This window comes from Fringilla coelebs (assembly GCF_963513975.1).
Source record: "Fringilla coelebs genome assembly, chromosome: Z".
In the NCBI taxonomy this organism is placed as follows: domain Eukaryota; kingdom Metazoa; phylum Chordata; class Aves; order Passeriformes; family Fringillidae; genus Fringilla; species Fringilla coelebs.
In genome coordinates, this window is record NC_140031.1 from 42583788 (window position 1) to 42602299 (window position 18512).

Here is an 18512-nt window from a genome sequence, read left to right on the forward strand (position 1 = left end):
TTAGTGATGTTCACCTCACTTGAAAGAACTGATAAACCAAACGTAACACCCCCCCTACTGTTATTTTCTGCTGATAGGCTCTGTTACTATCTTGTATATAAAAACACACTACCAAATTGCTTGAAAAACACCCCTGGAAAACCATGAACTTGCCTATAGACAATGAATGCTATAAGCTCACACAAATGCTTAAACAGCTACAAATGAATACAGCTTTTGCGTGACAACATAGTTATTCATAAACGGACCATACTGAAGGAAGCAAGTTTGGTATTCAGCAATTTATTGCCAACTCAACCAGCACTTTGTGTTTTCCAGGCTTAATAGAAAACTTGCTTCAAATATGAACTTATAATTTCTCTTGTCTTGTGTGAAGTTAGAAAGTGATTTATTGTGCAGTGCAGATAGATGGAATTACCACTAATAGCAGAAATGAATCATACTGCATGAGGATGGCTGACGCTTGGTGATGACCTGGTTGCTCTTTTAGCAACAAGCTCAATGCGCTCTGTGCCCCCAAACCAAGCAGAGTACTCTAGACACAGCTGGTGAGCACAGTACATGGAAAAAGAGCTCTGAAAATGTGGAATTAGTCTTTCCAGTAGATGTATTCACTACTGCAAAGCCTAAATGTTCTGTTTCAGGTGAGTTTCCCTTTTCTGATTGTTTGTCTTTTGTTGTTGTTGTTTTGTTTTTGTTTGTTTTTTGTCTGTGGTTTTGTTTGGGTTGTTTGTGTTGGTTTTATTTTTTGTTTTGTTTCTTGTTGGTTTGCTGTTGTTTCTGTTTGTTGTTTTGGGTGGTTTAAATCAGAAAAAGCTTCATTCAGAAAAAGTTTATCCATGGCCAAATTATCAATGGTCCCTGTAACAGATTATCTCTGATTCCATGACACTCACTCCCATACTCCCATGCTTACTCTGAATAAACATTAGGAAACTGATCCTGGTTGAAACTAACCAATGTGGTCATACAACCTTTCCTAGAGGTCAGTATCCATGAGCTGGTTGCCAAATCAGGGCTAGCATGGACTGTAAGGGTAAGTAGATGGGACCAGACCAAATCAGTTTCATGGGTGTGCCTTTGAAGTAATCCTACTCATTACTGGCAAAACCTTTAGTCACTGAATATGCACATAGAGTGGAACATTTGGTCCTCAAAATATACTTTGTAAACAGTTTTAAGTGTCTATAACCTCAGCACTAAAAAAAAGAAGAACCCTCTAGTTGATTAGTATAGCAGGGATTTATCTCCATCTTTATTTTACTTTAAAACCTTATTTCCTTCTAGCTGCCTTTTTTCCCCTCAACTGGCAATTTAATGGACTTGGCATGAGCTAAAGAATTCATTATCAGTCTTGAGAAGAATTTAGCATGAAATTTAAAGTAGTAAGTTAGTGCTTAAGGAATAAACTTTGAGAGTGTCAAATATAAAAATTAACTGACCCAAATAGAGAGTAGGGAATACTGTGTCTTGCAGGTACTTTTAATGCAGATGAGCATATTATGGTGACAAGTCTTCTACTGTCCACCACAGTAATCTGCAGCACAATCAGGAAAGTAACACACATGTGAGTTGCAGTCAAAAGGAAAGATTTCCAAAGTATTTTTAGGACACTCTCCCTTCCTTGCAGAAGCCCCTGGCATACATGTTAAATCAATGCAACAATAATATTGATAAAATTACAATTAATCCATTTGTCAACAAAAGGGTCAAGTGCAATGAAAAAAACTCAAGCTTGCTATTTATTTATTGACACCAATAAGTTACTCTATTCACCACAAATCTGTCTGTAAGATGTGTTTTTCTAATGCAAATATAATTTATGGAAAGGAAAAAGGGTAGGCCACCAACTGAAAGAAAACATTTATTGAATCAAAGTCAATACTTTCCTTTTAATATCTACAAGCCAACACTGAACTGACTTTATTCAAGAATGAACACAATGTACAAAAAAAGTATGTCTGTTATAAAAATATGTCAATTTTTTTCCTGGCTATTGAGCTGAAAACATTTTGGCAAGTGCAAGATGGGTTTGGCAAGCAAATTTAAGCTGCTATTACCAATAACAAAGATCAAATAATTTTATAATAGTTTTGTAGTATATTTAAGAGTCATTGTTAAAGTGGCATTGGAAATGCTAACCCCTAAAAAAAATATATGTATCACTGCACCACCATGTACTTTTGCATCCAGACTATTGAACATCTCATCAGGAATCAGAATCTTTATCAGTGAACACTATCCAACCTACTTTGAACGATTCAACCAGATAAGTGACATCTACCACTGAAATACAACCTAGGGAAGGCAAACTACCTCCATAGCTGTGTATTTTATGTGTTGTTTACAAACAGAGAGAGAAGCTTAGGTAGGTTCATAGATATTTAAATCAACTAGACAGCTGTTGCAATATGGAATCAGGGAAAGGATAGAAGGAGAATAAAGAATCATTTATGATAGTAGTCTACATGCATACTTGCATATAGAAATTGATTTGATTAGGATCAGTTATGCCTTATTTGTTTAGATGATTTGGGTCTTTTTCCCTCATAAAAATCTAATGTAACCAGGCCTCAAGTAATTGACTTCTCTAAAACCACCAGCAGGAAGCAAAAAAAGGGACCATTTATAGAGATAATCTGAAAACAGTGCAATATGAAATTGCAGTTTCACAACACGTGAAAGAAACATGCTTTGGAACCTGAGCAAAAGGCATTTTACTGACTTAGTAAAAAGTCACCCTGTAAGTTGTTTTCATTGGCACCTGTTCTGCCAGATTAGTATGTCGCTCTTAGCAACTTCCATGGCCCTAAATATTTAGTACACAGAAACTGCCAACTACTTAGAAAGGTCTACTAAATTTTTCAGCCAATATTGCAGGCAGTCTGACATGCTGCTACTGGAAATGACTGCACAGGTTGAAATTAAGGAAAACTGAAGAAAGAAAAAGAAGCAGCCAAACAAGTTGCTCTTCTGTGTAAATAGACTAAAGCAATTCCACAACACTTAGATACGGTACTACACTGGTTTACAGTCTCAAGATCAGCTCTTTCAAAATAAATATACTGAACATTTACAACAAATGCCTTATGAATGCAAGCTCTCTCTTTATTATTTCAAGACCAATTGGATAAAAACTAAAATAAAGACATGACTGAAGCAGCTAAGTTACAAGTCCTTTTTCAGAAACAGGCATGACTTGGTGCCACAGCAAAATTTTTCACATCTGCAGTAAGCATTTTTTTTTTTCTTTTAGCACCAAGCAGGCCACCATAAAAAGCAACCTCACAAAGCATGCGGTCATCTACTCTGTTGATTCTGTATGAAATAATTATTTGTGCTTGCAGGTCTCAGACCTTTCAAAATTCAGTGAACATTAGGTAATTGAAGACACTAGTGGAAACTCATTTCATTTCTAAACTATTTGAGTGGAGAAAAGATTAAAAGACTAAAAAGGAACAGAATGTTGTGCATTAGTATTTCTGAGGAATGAGGAAAGCTAAGATTGGTGCTTTAATGTGCCTTAGAACAACTAAAAACTAACAACCAACCCTAAATAGCTCTACGTCCATGATACTGGTAGAGGCCAATGTGTGCATGCCACTGAAAGGCACAGTTGGACCAATCTGATAAGTGGCATCATCAGAGCAGAACAGCAACTTTTCACTGGACTAATCACGAAGGGTGAACAATGAGCCATCACTTCTCTTGTCATGAGCACAGAAAGCAGTCACCAAGGCAAAAGAGAGGACACAGGAAAGAAGATACAGGAACTCACATAAACCTAAAAGACAGAAAACATGCATTAAACCAAGTTTTGAGCATTCTGACCATTTTCCAACTGCAATTCTGCTATACATTGACTTAACACCATACATCTTATGGAACCACTGCAAAAGTGGTACTATAATCACATCACAAACTTCTTATGAGATTTGTTTTACAACTAACTTCACCTGTGAAGATTGTTCTACAAGATCACCTTTAGTTAAAACATGCTTAAAGTCAGACTGACACAGTCAGAACAATCTGCACTCCATTCTGAGAAAAAGTAACATTCTTACAAGATACCTAATTTTTTACTCAGAAATGGACTTAAAAATTGGTCATCATAAGGACACAGGTTTTTACAGGGAGATAATTATGAAGCAGTATCATTGTTTTTCATACTGCTCTGACAGTGCCTAAGAAGTAGAATGAAATACTTACAGGAAAGTTATCCCCAAGGTTATCCTGCCTTTGTATCGACGAGCTGCATTTGAACATTTGCAGATAAGCCACCTCCATAGCCTCCCTTGGATTGCATCTGATTCTGAATTGAGCTGACCTGGGAATAAAAGGGAAAAGAGGGGTAGAGGAAAGAAGAATAACAATGAGTCGTAGCATCTTCTTGCTTTTAATTTTATTTCTTCTCTAGGTTTAATTCCCAAGTTCTCCTTTGTTACCAGTAAAGCTAAATTACTTTTGCACAAGGACACGTGTATCCAAGTCTTGCTGAAATTTCAACTTCAGCACGTAGCTCAGCAGAAAAGATCAAAGAAGTGGTGTTGAGGCAAAAGTTTTTCCTTTCTCCTAAAGAAAACTGGCTGATTCATGGTTTCACTGACCCATTTGCTTAATCAAAAAATAAAAAAAAATCAAATCTTTTACTGGCATGGACTCCACCTGATAAACTAAAATTTATCTTGTTATAGGGAAAACATTCTCTGGCAAGTATGATGAAGTGTAAGTTTATCACTAAGTTAACCTCATATTAAAAGCATAATATCCAACTTGCAAATATCTGTATGACTAATTCAGATCATTTAAACAAGGCTAAACTAGGATTTTCTACATCAAAAAGGTCCTTTTGGTTTGTGGAATATTTTTTATTTATCTATTTACGCGACAACATACAACGCTTCCCTTAATTTATACTGCTCCTTTAAATGAAGGGCACTTATATTTTAAACCACAGTCAATCCGAACTTTCCTGAACTTAGCTTATTCAAAGGCATTTTTAGCTTGATGCATACAAATCTTCGTGCCCCCCATTTGACACCTCATGTCTCAAGACATGCACATCCTACTATGACTTTCACTGCCTCTATCACCAAACACAAAAGGAAACCCATAGTTCTTTCCCGCTTGTGTTGCATGAGTCAAAATAATCATCTCCAAGTGCCTGGAGGAAGACAACTTGAATCTTAAAGGTTTGGCCCTTTTTTCTCTGCATCCCAGAGCATACATAACAACTACACAAAGAGTGGAAAATAACATTCATTCAAGGCTATGCCTGCAGGGCACCACTTGCAATTATTTCATCTATGCTCCTCCTTCACAGAGACCTAAAAACACCACTGGAACATCACTGCCATGTATTAAAATAGCACAGGAGAAATATTTCCAAGCAGCTTGCACAATATTCCCTGTCTACAAAGACAAAAGAAATATATTTTCATTTCCACAACAAGTAAAACACATGCAAATATACAGAATGCATCAGCAAACTCATTCTTCCATGCAGTTTTTCAAACCTATGTGACAAAAGAGCCTGTTTTTTTGATCTGTATCTTCAACAGCATATTGCAGTGCTGTGCAAAGGATCGTGTTTTTATGTACTTAAGCCACGCAATGTAAAGCCACTTTATACTTCGGCCTTTTGCTGAAATAAGTGATACAGCTGCAGCAAAGCAATACTGCCATCTTATTTTTCTTCAGGGAAAACTGTTCAGGGCCAATTTTCTAGTGCATCTGACATGAAAGACTACAAACTCAGTAAAAGTGTGTGCTGAAGTGCATGGGGACGTATTTAAGAACTTTCACATTTTACCAAGCTGCTCATCTTCTTCACTAAGCATCTTTTGCTGGCCATGTAAAAAAAACAAAGTCTGAATTCAAGTTTTTTCCTCAGAAAATAATTCATCTACACATAAATGTATTCACAAGAGTAAATACAGGATCCTGGTAATTTTATCTGAATGAACTCTGACTCCAGCATAAACAAACCTACAAAAATCCCCAGGCCACATCACCTTTCCACCTGAAAACTTGCTTACAAGACTTGAAAATTTTGGAGAGTACAAATCAACACAAATTGCAAGGCTGAAGTGTAGGTTTTCAAGAGTATTTCTAAAAGTTAGACTAATTTCTCCGGTTCATGAGTCACACATGAGTAAGTGAATAAGGAAGTATCAGTCTTAAATGCAGAGACTACTGCCCTTAAAACAGAGAATGCAACAAATGGAAGCAGTCTGCATTAACATTTCAGTAGCTATTTTTGTATAAGGAACACTTTTATAGGAGACATACAATGTTAAAATTGCTAAGCAAAAAAGGTCTAACATCTGTAGGCTTTTAAGGCGGCATTCTTTCTGAAGTCCCCTCCTTCTGAGGCTGAGCAACAAGAACAAGCACTGTGAAATGCAATTTTTGGTTTTTTTCTTTCCCAAAGATTCCATTGCATTTTTCTGATGATATGCAACAGCAAGGTTCTTCTCTCATGTGTCTAATTTAGATGGGACTTAAGGATTGTAAAGATTTTGGGAAGGAAAGAGAGGATTGTAGCCATTAAGGGTGATGCAAACTGTTGTGCTGCTTATGCATCTCATGAAATTTCCTTCTTTCCTTTTTTTTTACCCTTCCTTTCAGAATTAGAAAACAGCACAGACAGATCTTGAGAAAGAAAACAACGGGAAATTACATGAAATACATGAAATCAAAGACTGAACTGAAGAATATGAAGGCTCAGAAGAAAGAGATTTCACCAAGGACTGTGAAAGCAAAATAGGGATGGAAATTAACAAGAAACAGTGCACAGAGGGCTCCTGCTGTTTAGGTACACCTCTGACAAAGAAGCAAGGCACTCTACAGTGAAGGAAAACAAAAAAGCAAAATATTTCAGAAATATTCTGAATAGTCAGAAAACTATTCAGTCAGAATTGTAAGGATGTATAACAAAGAATAATGCTGATGAAAAAAGGCACGAGGCAGATAGAAAGTGAATAAAGAACCAAATGTAAATAGAAAATTACCTGCAATTAAATTGCAGGTATTTACCTAAGTTATTTTAAAAAAGAAAGCACAAAGAGGTTTCTGAGGGAATATAATGTTCATACTATAAAGGAAATTATGCAGCAGAAGAACATGTGAAGGTTAACACTGTAATCTAGGAATTTACACTGTGAAGAATAAATGTGGAGACCACCACAGAAGAGGCAGAAAATATGCAGTGTGAGAAAACAGAGATTTGAGTTTCTGAAGCAAGGGGAGTGGGAATGATTATTTCCATCTAGGAACAGAAAAATCTTGGTAATCATTGAAGCAGCACATTATCAAAACAAAAAAAAGAGAGAGAAAGAGCTACTCAGAAGCATTCAAAATGAAAACGTTTATGTAGAGAGACAATAATGATTACCTACTATCTGGGGATAAACTGGGTATTATGCAAGAAAAGGATGACAGCAAACAGGCAGAAAGTGAAAAAATAAAGCTTCCGGCCACCCACACAAATCTCAACTAAGGCAGCTCAGCTGTGAGAATGAGGAAGGTTCTCTTAGGAGAGACACAATTACTGAAAAAGCAAAACCCACACTTTAAAAAAGTAATCAAACAAGCTGGTCACATTATTATCAGTCTATTATTTCAATTTATAATGGCTTTAAATATTAATGTAATATATCACATTAAATAAGGAATCAGCTTTAACTAAAATTTATAAAGTGGAATCTGTGTTTGGCCATTTAACTTGCTTACAGAGGTTTGACTAAAAATCATTTCCAGCCCACTATGTTGTTTCTAAAAAAAGGTATTGCATTTTTTGATGTTGAATTTTCTAGCTTTGTCTTTCCTCATTACATGCTGAGTTACAAAAAATTTTGTCTGATCTCAATAACACCAACTTAAACTAGTTGAAGCTACAAATGACCTCCCTTGCTTACATTTAAGCTTTTTTAGCTCTGCTTTCTATTCTGATACCTCTGACAGAGATTTTTCCTCTTTGTCAACAAGTCTTTGTCATCTCCAAATATGTTTTCCTTTAAAGACTATTAATAAAGTCAAGAAGTATTTTTCATATACATACAACCATTTTCTATATTTTATATTACTGACTTAGAAACAGATTGATGATTCACAGAAATTTGAAGTTCTAAAAGATACATGTCTTTCCATAAGCTCATTTTTATTATTTATCTTAGCTTCTGTTTTTTCACTTTCAGAAAGCTAATAGTATTTATTGCAGCCATCTTCTACAGGAAGCTACAAAATCTTACTGTGACACTTCTTGCTCTGGAAATAATTCACACTGCAAACAGGGCTACAGAATATAGAAAAAGCTCAGCAAGAACACCCAAACATAAATTTGTGTGCACAAAAACTGAGGCAAGTTAGAATTCTACATGAATTATATTTAAAACAGCTTGAGGCATTTAAGGTAAGAAATCTAGTCAACTATAAGACACTTGCATTTCTCTCTATAATACCTGAGTATATTTTCAAGTATACATCTATTTTGGTTCATACATATAATCAGAGTAAATTTTTAGTTTAAAAAGTATTCTATATAATTTATACAGCAGCTAAAATGTGTTATCAATAAATATAGGAATTTAAAAATATATAATCCATATTCTTGAATGCAAGTGTTTAGGACTTGGAATTAAAATGGTATCAGGTCATTCTTCAGTTTCACAGAGATGCTTTCTTATAGCTGAAAGACTCATTGCTTCAGATACAACATACAAATACAGTGTTCCTGTATTCTATTTTATATGAAATGATGCTCATCCACTCATGCTTACTGAATTCATTCCACTGAATAGGTCTCCAGATCCTACATGAGCTGTGTGAACGAAGTTTGTCGGCTCCCCAATCATGCTTCGATCAATCCGTCGTCGTCTTTTCTGAAAGGAAGGTAAAGAAAATATCTGAGATACACTGGAAAGACAAAAATAGTATGTGTCATAAAGGCAGAAGTTAGCCATCTATAGGAAGAATATTGCATACACTGTAAGGTATTTTAACAGAATCAAAAACAGAGACCAAATTCTGAGGTAAACCATGACACTGCTGTCCTTTTTACTTGGAGGATGTATACCAGACAAGCACGGATACCAGTCCCAGCATTTAGGCCAACAAAACATTTGTTAATAACCTTAATAAATTCCATATTTATTAATCAGTATTTGCAATGTTTCATACAGTAACTTCTGCCTATATTTGTATTTAAATAGTGGTGGGACAGCTCTAATTTGAGTCATTCAAAACAAGAATTAAGGATTAAAGCATGTTAGAATAGTCTATGAAGCCACTACCTTCCAGAATTTCTTATTTGCATGCCCTGATGTCACTATTTGCAATATACTTCATGGCAGTGTCCAGAACAGCACCTTGAGTTTGATTAGGGTTAGTCACAGACGTATCTTCACTGAACTCTGAACCCATACACTCAAGATAACTTCCAGTCTTCACGATTCTCAACTGTGAGCTAAAGGGGTGCAGTGCAGTACTAAGGCAAAATGCCAGCTCAGGGACTTTTCTGATTCCTATACCATGTGACAGAAGGCAAGAATTGCTTAACCTCTGCTTCCCAATTTTCAGAGTCAGAGCTTCACTTCTTAGTAATCTAATAACATGCAAGTAAAAAAAAGAGGCAGTAAAGAATTTCCCTAATTAAAGCTGCTTTGGTTGCCTGCCTCCAGCTAAGCATTGCATTTAAAGAATAAAAACAAGAAAACCCTACCCTCATTTCTCAGGCCAGAGCCAGGAGCTTACACAGAGCAATTCATGCAGTGTGTAGTCACCATATGCCCATACTCTGAAAAATGCTTGCATTTGGAAAAAAACAAAAAGCCACGAAATATCCACTTTAAGGTATGTTGTACAAAGTAGAGTTTAACAGCCAAAGACTTACTTGAGCTCAAGCGAAACTTTCCCATTACCTTAAAGTTCACTCAGTCTTCTTTTTAATCTCTATTTTTAATTGGCTATGAGAGTGTAAGACCACACAGACTCAAGGCACGAAGGTACATGCCTCGAGTGGGCTAGCTACTATTTCACTAGTTACAGATGAAATCCTTATGAATCAGAGCCCATACCTATGAGAATACATCATAGGGTTTAGCCAGCAAGTATGAAACCTGTCCTGCTCCTTTTCTCCTATTACAAAAGGAGATTTCAGTAGGTTTCAGTACCTTCTTGCATGCTATGTATAGCTGGGATGAGGAGGAACATATGAAATTCTGTGGGAACAGCTAAATACAATGATCTAACCTATGCTAAAACTACTAGTGAATTCTCTAATTCCAAAGAATTTTGCAAAATCAATCAACTGATCAAATAAAATATTCCAGCTGTAAAAACCCTGTATTTACACCATCCTATACTATAATATGCTGTAATGTTGACACAGAAAGATGATCTAGACAGCTGTATGAAAATGCCCTGTTTTAATTAAAACACTTAAAATTATTTAATGCCTGCAGCAGTTGCCCCCTCCCTCTTTTAAAAAAACAGCAACCAAATGTATGTACCTACACAATATACCCATAATTCATTTTAATAGAGTTTTCATGCAGAGAAGATATAGACAAACTCAAAGACTTTACATTTTTCTTATCTTGTTTATGAATTTTTAAGACAATTTAAGTTTTTTTTTTTTTGTTCAAAGTAACTTATTTTTCTCCTTAACTTGTTAACATCACTGGCATGCCATTAACGAAGTGCTGGATCTTGTGAATGACTGTAAATGATTCTCCACTAATCATCAGGTAGTGAACCAGTAACCACTACTTAAACTGCACTGCCACCACACCAAGTCTCCTATGAGTTCCTTATCAGAGGCCATCAGCCCTCATATGTTAGCTGCCCCCTAACATGTGACCACTGATGTGAGCTCCACAAAGCTGTGGAACAGTATTTAAATGCAGTGGCAGAAAATAGTTCACCGTGAAAGCAAATAAAAAATTGACTTTTTTTTTTCTGCAGGAGTACCCAGCTTGCATCAACATTATGATTTTAGCTTGGATCCCGAGAATGCTTTTGAAACAACTTTACCAGTTCTCACCATGATTCAATTTTAATTTTAGACTAACCCTGGAGTGCAAAAATTACACTTTTTAAAAAATGAAGCTGAACTAGAAGACTTACTGATGCTCTCCCATTGCTATCAGGCCAATGAACCAGGCTGGACTAGATCACAAGATCTACTTCAAGATCTAATACACATCATGACTCTCCAACAGCAACTGTTCTGCTGTCCTACACAGCTGATCCTACTAGAACATGCTGTTCCTGTAGAGATGGTCTCAGCCACAACCAAACTGATCAATAAGAGTATGAAAAGAGACATGGGGAGCACTGCAAAAAATCATCTCTTTACAGGAGAAAGCAGTAGGGGAACATGCTTGAAAAGGTTACAAAGCTTTTACAGAGGAAACAATAAATATTAGTTTTGTCAGGATTTCATTCTGAAGTTGTATTTTTTGAGGCCTTGTATCTGTAAGATATGTTAGAAGAATACAAGCATAACAATGTTTGCATGCTAATGTAAGAATTAACACATGAGATTGGCTTTTTTCAGTAAACTGAATTTGAAAGAAGCATCACATTCATCTCTTACTTAGAAATTAACCATAGTTATATTCATTTCCCTCTACCATCTGTGGCTTTCCATGCTCTCTCCTTGTGCAGCTCACAAACCTTCTTGCATGACTGATTTGTTGTTATGAAGGACTGATTTTTTGTTCTGGGAGTCAAAAGTGCAGTGCTTGGGAAATGGCCCTGGAGAAGACACAAAAGCTGTGGCTGATCAGCTGAGATAATCACCATGACTTTCAGGAGGGGAAGACACATAAAACACTTCATGTTAAAAAGAAACAAAAAATGCTGACAAGGCTCAGCAAAATTTAATCCCACTAGGCTTCACCCATACCTTAAACTGCTTGACATCATACCATAAATAATTACCCTAGAACACATTCACACACCACTGATCTAGTAATAAGTAGTAATGAAATGTGACTAAAGGTCATCTATAAAACAAATGAATGTTTATGACACTAGTGCAAAGAACTTCAACATACACATCCCTGAGTATTAGTACCATCTAAAGCTTTGTTTTCAAGATGTTTCTGACTAAAGAAATAAATGTCCCAACCTAAATAAATGTCAGCCTAACTACAATGAATCCTGTGTCCTCTATTTGCATTCCCTGTGGATTTTTTCCCTAGCAGGAGGAAAACAGAAGAAGGTTCATATTATGATTAGCTAACTAGATTGTTATCTTTCTTGACAGTTTAGGTCAAGTTGCTAAAACACTCGGTTTCAGTGGATAAAAAATGCTTAAAATCTGTATTAAAATATTTTTTCCTCTTTGCCTTATGCCCAAGCACTTCGCCTTTTACTAGGAGGCCAAGGGGTGACATGGAGCACAACAATGATGAGATGAGAGGAAAAGACCTGTAAAAGGGTCCTGGAAGTGGAACATGAAGTGCCATCATTAATGGCTTCACTCAGTTTGTTCCCTTGACAGAAAGCTGAAGAATTTGGATTGCAAAGTACATACCACGCAATCTTTACACCATGAAAAGAAAAACTGATCTTGAAACTGAAAAAGAAGAGATGCAGGCTTGTGTGTTAAATGTCTTGAGAGGAGTGGAAATAGTGTGAAGACCCACCTAAGAAGCCTTGTTCTGAATGTGTACTAGAAGCAATGAAACAGGATCACATTTCAGTTACCATAGAAATGAAGTAAAAATTGATCTTTTCTATTCTTAACCTGTGAGTGACGCTTTGCACCCACACAGCAGCATTTCCTTCAAAATGCCAGATTAGAAATCAGAAAGCCTCCAATAGTTGCGTCACACAAAATATTTTAACCTTGCAAGTTTCTTGAAACTTTAAACAATTTTTGCCTAAAAAGTTAAACAAATTATACCACGTATTCAACCTGCCCTTCAGCAAAGCCACAAACATTTCACTGAAATGCTGTTTTTCATAGTTCCGAAGACTACTTGTTTCAAGAAATTCAAAACCGTAATTTGTTTAAACATACTGATGGGTCTGTCTAGAAGTATGTAAAATTTCCTTTCTACTCCCCTGTATTTTTGGCTTTTAGGGAAGAAGTTATCTTTTTTCACTATCTCCAGATTTTGTCCAGAGGTCAGCCTGTACTTCTTTAGCTCAAGCCCTTTCATAGGTGATGGCAACACTTCTGAATTAAGCATGCTCTCTGCCTGTAAGAAAAATACAAGTTTTGGAATTTTTTCTTCTTCCCACAGTAATGCAGCCCTCTCTGCTCTTCATGAGAGGGCCTCTCAAAAAAAAAACCAAAACAAACCAAAACAAAAACCCAGCAAGGTTAAGACATGCAGAGTAATATCAAGGTCTCAAACACATATTAAAAAAAAAAAAAGCGATATCACTTAGATCTTGGGAGGCTGACAACTACTTTCCTGATAGAAGCTGAAGATGCAAGTGAAGTCAACTTTTGTATAAAATTCCTTACAAAGATATTCCAAAGTCAAGTGCCAGCCTACATTTGGTGGGTATCAAAAGCAAAGTAATCTGTTAAGCTCCAGAAGAGCACATTTGCTAATTCTACACCAGATATTTTGAGATGGCTGTGACAGACATATCAGAAATCCAAGTCTAAGTGAAATGCAAGTGACAACAGCATTGCAAAGGCTCCTACAACACAAAAGTCTGTGTGGATTCTACCTGCAGCAGGCAGTCCTCAAATGAAAAGGGTACTACAGGTGCAGATGAGGAATGTGCACTAAAGTCATGGTGGAAATGGAAGAAATTCAGGGGGGATGATATATTATTGCCATATCATGAATAAAAAAATTTCCAAAAATAATGCTTCTTTATAAAATTCACACATGTAGCATCTTTCTCCTATTGCTTACCCATTTATTTTACCCCACTTTACAAAACAAGAAAAAGTGCCAACTCTTTTTTCCGCACAGAAATATTCTTTACCCAGCTGTATGATATCCTTTTTATATCTCAGGATCTCAGTAAACTAAACTGTAAGAAACCAGGCAACAGAATACCCACTGTCCTCAATGTCTACATGAGCAACAAAGCAGTGGCAGGGACAGGCTGGATCTTGGCACCTCACATTGAGAATAACAAAATTTGGTATTTAAGTCACAAGTAGTAAATCCTTGTTTTAATCACTCTTCTCTAAAACTAACACAGACACAGTTATGTTTGTATTGAGGAGAACTTTTTTAAATTTACCACTTGTTAATATCATCAAGCTATCACAAGGGAAGGATAACCTTTCCACTGACAACTTTTTAGCATTTACCCAAATGTTATGAGGGTAATTTTTAGTAACTGTTTTATACATATAGTTCTTACTTATTTCATGTGCAGTAAAAATACACTGCTCATAGCATATTTATGAATTACTTAAGTTATATTAATATATCATGCATCTAAAGACATTCTTTATGTAATTCCTTATTTATCTGTGCCCTAAAAGTACAGGGCACAGTACAATACATTAGAAAGCAAATAACATGCTGATCTGATCTATCTAGTCTGATTTTGTGCAATGTGTTTCCAACCAGATCCAAATCAATGTGAAGTGGTCCATATATAAAATGCCAAGTGCTGCACCTTCCTTTTTTTGATCAAGATTATCCAGTCTTTCATTTTAACTATCTGTAGAAGAGGAAGTTTTGTTCAAATTTGTCACAAAATCTCCTTATTCTTCAAGACATGATTATTTTTTACTACATATTATTTTAGCTTGATACATAATGAGGAAAAAACAAAGCTATGTACCATGCTTTGGCATCTCAACTGATACAGAGTAAAAACATCAGCTTCCAAGATTACTTTTCCAGTCTTGTATCAATTTCTTTTCTAATTTCAGACTATTAAAAAAATAAAATTAAAAGGAGTGGAGATTGTGTAGATCAAGGTATTAATAGCACTCCACATTGGAGTGGGTTGTGGCAGGAACACCTGTGGCTTCAGTGGGCCCCATTCACTGGCTAGGCTTGCCTTTGTGGGGTCAGCAGCGCTTACTGTTGGCTGGCAGGCTCAGCAACCTTGCCTAGCCAAAAAATAGTTTTCCCTTTTCCTTAAATGAAAACTGTCATAAAACAGGCTTATCTCTCTTGGCAAATGCTAACCAAAGAAGACTTAATTCCTCTCCACAGCCTTATCTGAGACTTAATTTACTTGCTAACTCCCTACACGGGAAGTCTCTCTGGTGAGCAGAGAACTAAATGATCCCTCTGCACACTATAGAGAGGTTGCTTTGCAGAAAGGGTTTCTGTGGTCAGAGAATAATCACTTAACATTTATTGCCTCCAAAAAGTTTTCTTTTTTAAAAGCAAAAAGATGACTGTGCATTCATAAACACTAGAAAGTTACACAGCTTTTAATACTTGTCTCCACAACAGGAGGATGAATTTTGACTGCTAGCTCAGTCACCACAATGGCATCAAATACAACAGGAAACAATTCACTCTTTGATACTTCTTTGCAAGCCTGCCTTTTAAGGGTTATATAATGTTAATGGCAGGGTTAATGTTAATGTTTAAGGGTTAGATAATGTTAATGGAAACATGTATTACCACTACATCTCTAGTGTTACAAAGGGTTAGATAATGTTAAAACTTATTATATTTCATTATGTTCAAACTACCATTATGTTAAGTTAGAACATAATGAAATACAATAAGTTTTAACATTATCTAACCCTTTGTAACACCAGGAGATCTAGTGCTAATACATCTTTCCATTCTAAACCAATCCAAATCTCAAACTCTCGTAAAGCCAAATAAATCCACCCAATTGCTACTCTTATGATAGACAGGGCAAATACAAAGAAGGAATATGCTCCTGGTTTTCCTCTGTATCTACCTTCTGTATTTGTTTTCACACTATATGGGTGCACTATCAACACATTGCTAATACAGATACAATATGGATTTTTTAAAAAATTAAATAATAACTATCAGGCTCTAGGTTCTTGCACCTATTGTGTTTGATGTTTCAGAAATAACCCTCATACAGCAAGCCTTTTTTTGAGAACTTCTGATACCACTTATTCTAGTGATAATTTCATGATTACCCAATGCAAAAAGCAAACTCTCAATCTGCAAATTCACTTTAGGTTCTTTTTACAAATCAAGATAAGCATCCCTGAGGACATTTCAATGATAGAACTGTTGAAACAGAGCCATTTGCTAGCTTTGTATTCAAATGCTCAGCTGAAACTTCAAAAGCAGTTGCAGGCCAAAGATTAAAAAAAATCCCAAGACAGAAATCTAAGGGAAAGATTTAATCAAAGTCAAGATAGTCAACAATTTCAACATGGAGGATTTTGATAGTTAGAGGAGAAACTGAAACCCTTCCCTTTATTTTCCTTCTTTGACCTTTCATACTTTTTGTATCTGCTCTTAAAGAATACCAGCAGCAAGATTCCCTCTGCTGTGGAACCCATCTGATCCTCCAGACACTAACACACAGGAAGGGCTAGGGACTTGCTGAGAATAGGAAGTATCAGTTCACCCTGCAGAGGCAGGTTTCTGTCCTCCCACACACATGCTGCTCTGCTTCCAAAATAGTCTCACAGACAGAACATCTGAATGTGTCTCAAGACAAGCTGTGGTCTGACATGCACCTCAGTTCCCATCAAAATTGCCTTAAAAGGCATCTTGCATCAAACTCTACATAAGGAGGCTGTAAGGGCAATGGTTATCCCTTGCATTTGCTTTTGTGCACTGCATGTTTTAAGATGCATTTCTCCACACTTCCCACCCTAATTAGGAATCTATAAATTCATCTCAAAACCAACAAAAAGCATGTATGCTTGTGAAGCTGAAAAGCTAACACCCATTTCTACCAACTACATCATTAGGTAGCAAACTAACACTGTAAAAACAACAGCTGGATGTATAGGATCACCAAAAAGTCAGTATGATATTTTTGAAGAAGAAAGGTTTCATGTTCCCTAAACATTTCCCCGAATATTGTGGTGTTCTTGCTTTTTTCAGCTGTTTTAAATCTGTGAGGTTACACTGCAGTCCATCATTTATATAGTCTCCAAGTACTATATAAAACTTGATGAAAAAGACACGATACAGAGTAATATTAAAATTCCAGTCAGGACTAGCATATGTTTAGCATTTCAGTGTTTAATTCAATTTTTGAACCATAAAGTGACAACGACCATTTGAAGTGTAGGAGCCTACCACTCTCTCAATGAGCCAGAATAGACCTATGAGTTTCAAATGCCTCATGTCAAAACATTTCCCACACAGAAGAAACACAGAGATGCATAACTAAGGTCATGTGCAAGATAAACTGAAATGCTAGACACTGTATCCAAATCAGTGAATTTCAGTGACAGATTTGTTCTAAAGCAGTAATATCTGATATCTAAGCCCAGCATAACAATGTTCTAACCAATGCTGTGATCTTCATCCACAAGATACCAAAGCTGCTGCCCTCACTAAAACACATTTTTCTCAATCTCCTACTTGGGCAGTTTTAAGCAGATTGTTTAAAGACTCCTGACTGATTAAGGATCTTGCAAACTGTGGCTTCATCACAACAGAAGAAGGAGGAAACTGGCACAGGCTTTCATGCCAGCTCTTAAGCAACAGAGGTAAGTAGCAGGTCTCCAGGACACTCAGCTTTCATTAAGTTTTCAAAAGTTCATGATGCCTCATGATTTCTCTTGCTAAAGAAGTTAGGAAATTGAGACCAGGTACTGAAAAGAGGTAAGTTTTTCACTAACGTGAGCTGTTACAACTAGCATCTAATAAGCTGATTATCAAGTGTACACTGGATTTAGCTCTTACAGCAAAATCACTTGGCACACACTGACTAAATCAAGTGGAAAAAAAAGAATGATGAAATCTGATTGTCTGAGCTCAGCAAACAACTCAGCAAAACAACTAGCAGTTCCATTCATGTATATAAAAAAGCTAAGTTAAAGGAAAAATAAAATAATCTGAAATGTTAGCAAAGATGGCATCGCCAAATCTTTGCAAAATCAGATTGATTTTAAGTTTCAACTTCTCATCAAATTAATCTATTTCATAACTTTATACATCAAACTGGACTGCATATTGTCTCTAACAGCTCTTTTTAATTTTTTTTAGCAAATTCACCACCTTCTTGCATCTTTTGAAGTACAAGCTTTTTGGTTTGTTTACACAATATTCCATTATATTATGATGATGTTAGTCATCATATGATAAAACTGGCAATTGTAGCCTATGTTTTCTAAATAAACAGGAAAAAATTGCCAGATGAGGTCAAATGACTCTGAAAGACAATAGGTCTTTTAAGAAATGTGTTTGGCTCACACATCAAAGGGAACTTGTTTTATTCCAGTTGCTTGAACCACCTTTAAGTTACACAGTAAATCCGAATCTATTCCTTGGCACTAGGGATAGCACTGTCCTTTTCAAAAAACACATTAGTAAAATTTTAAGTTGACATTTGCAACTTTCAACGTGGCTGTCATTTTGTCAACAAATTTACTTATCCTTCTA

General features: G+C 36.1%; 1 protein-coding gene across 2 annotated transcripts in view; it reads right to left on the minus strand.

Annotated features, from left to right (window-relative positions):
- Positions 1-2031: 2031 nt before the first annotated feature.
- Positions 2032-18512, minus strand: part of CDC42SE2 (CDC42 small effector 2) — an 82783-nt gene continuing 66302 nt past the window's right edge. For both annotated transcript variants that reach the window (XM_084225273.1, XM_084225274.1), the window contains exons 5-7: positions 8781-8882; positions 4210-4327; positions 2032-3784 (exon numbers count right to left, since the gene is read on the minus strand). In XM_084225273.1, coding sequence (XP_084081399.1) covers positions 4229-4327; positions 8781-8882 — 201 coding nt within the window. In that variant the 3' untranslated portion in view covers positions 2032-3784; positions 4210-4228. The remainder of the gene's footprint in view (positions 3785-4209; positions 4328-8780; positions 8883-18512) is intronic.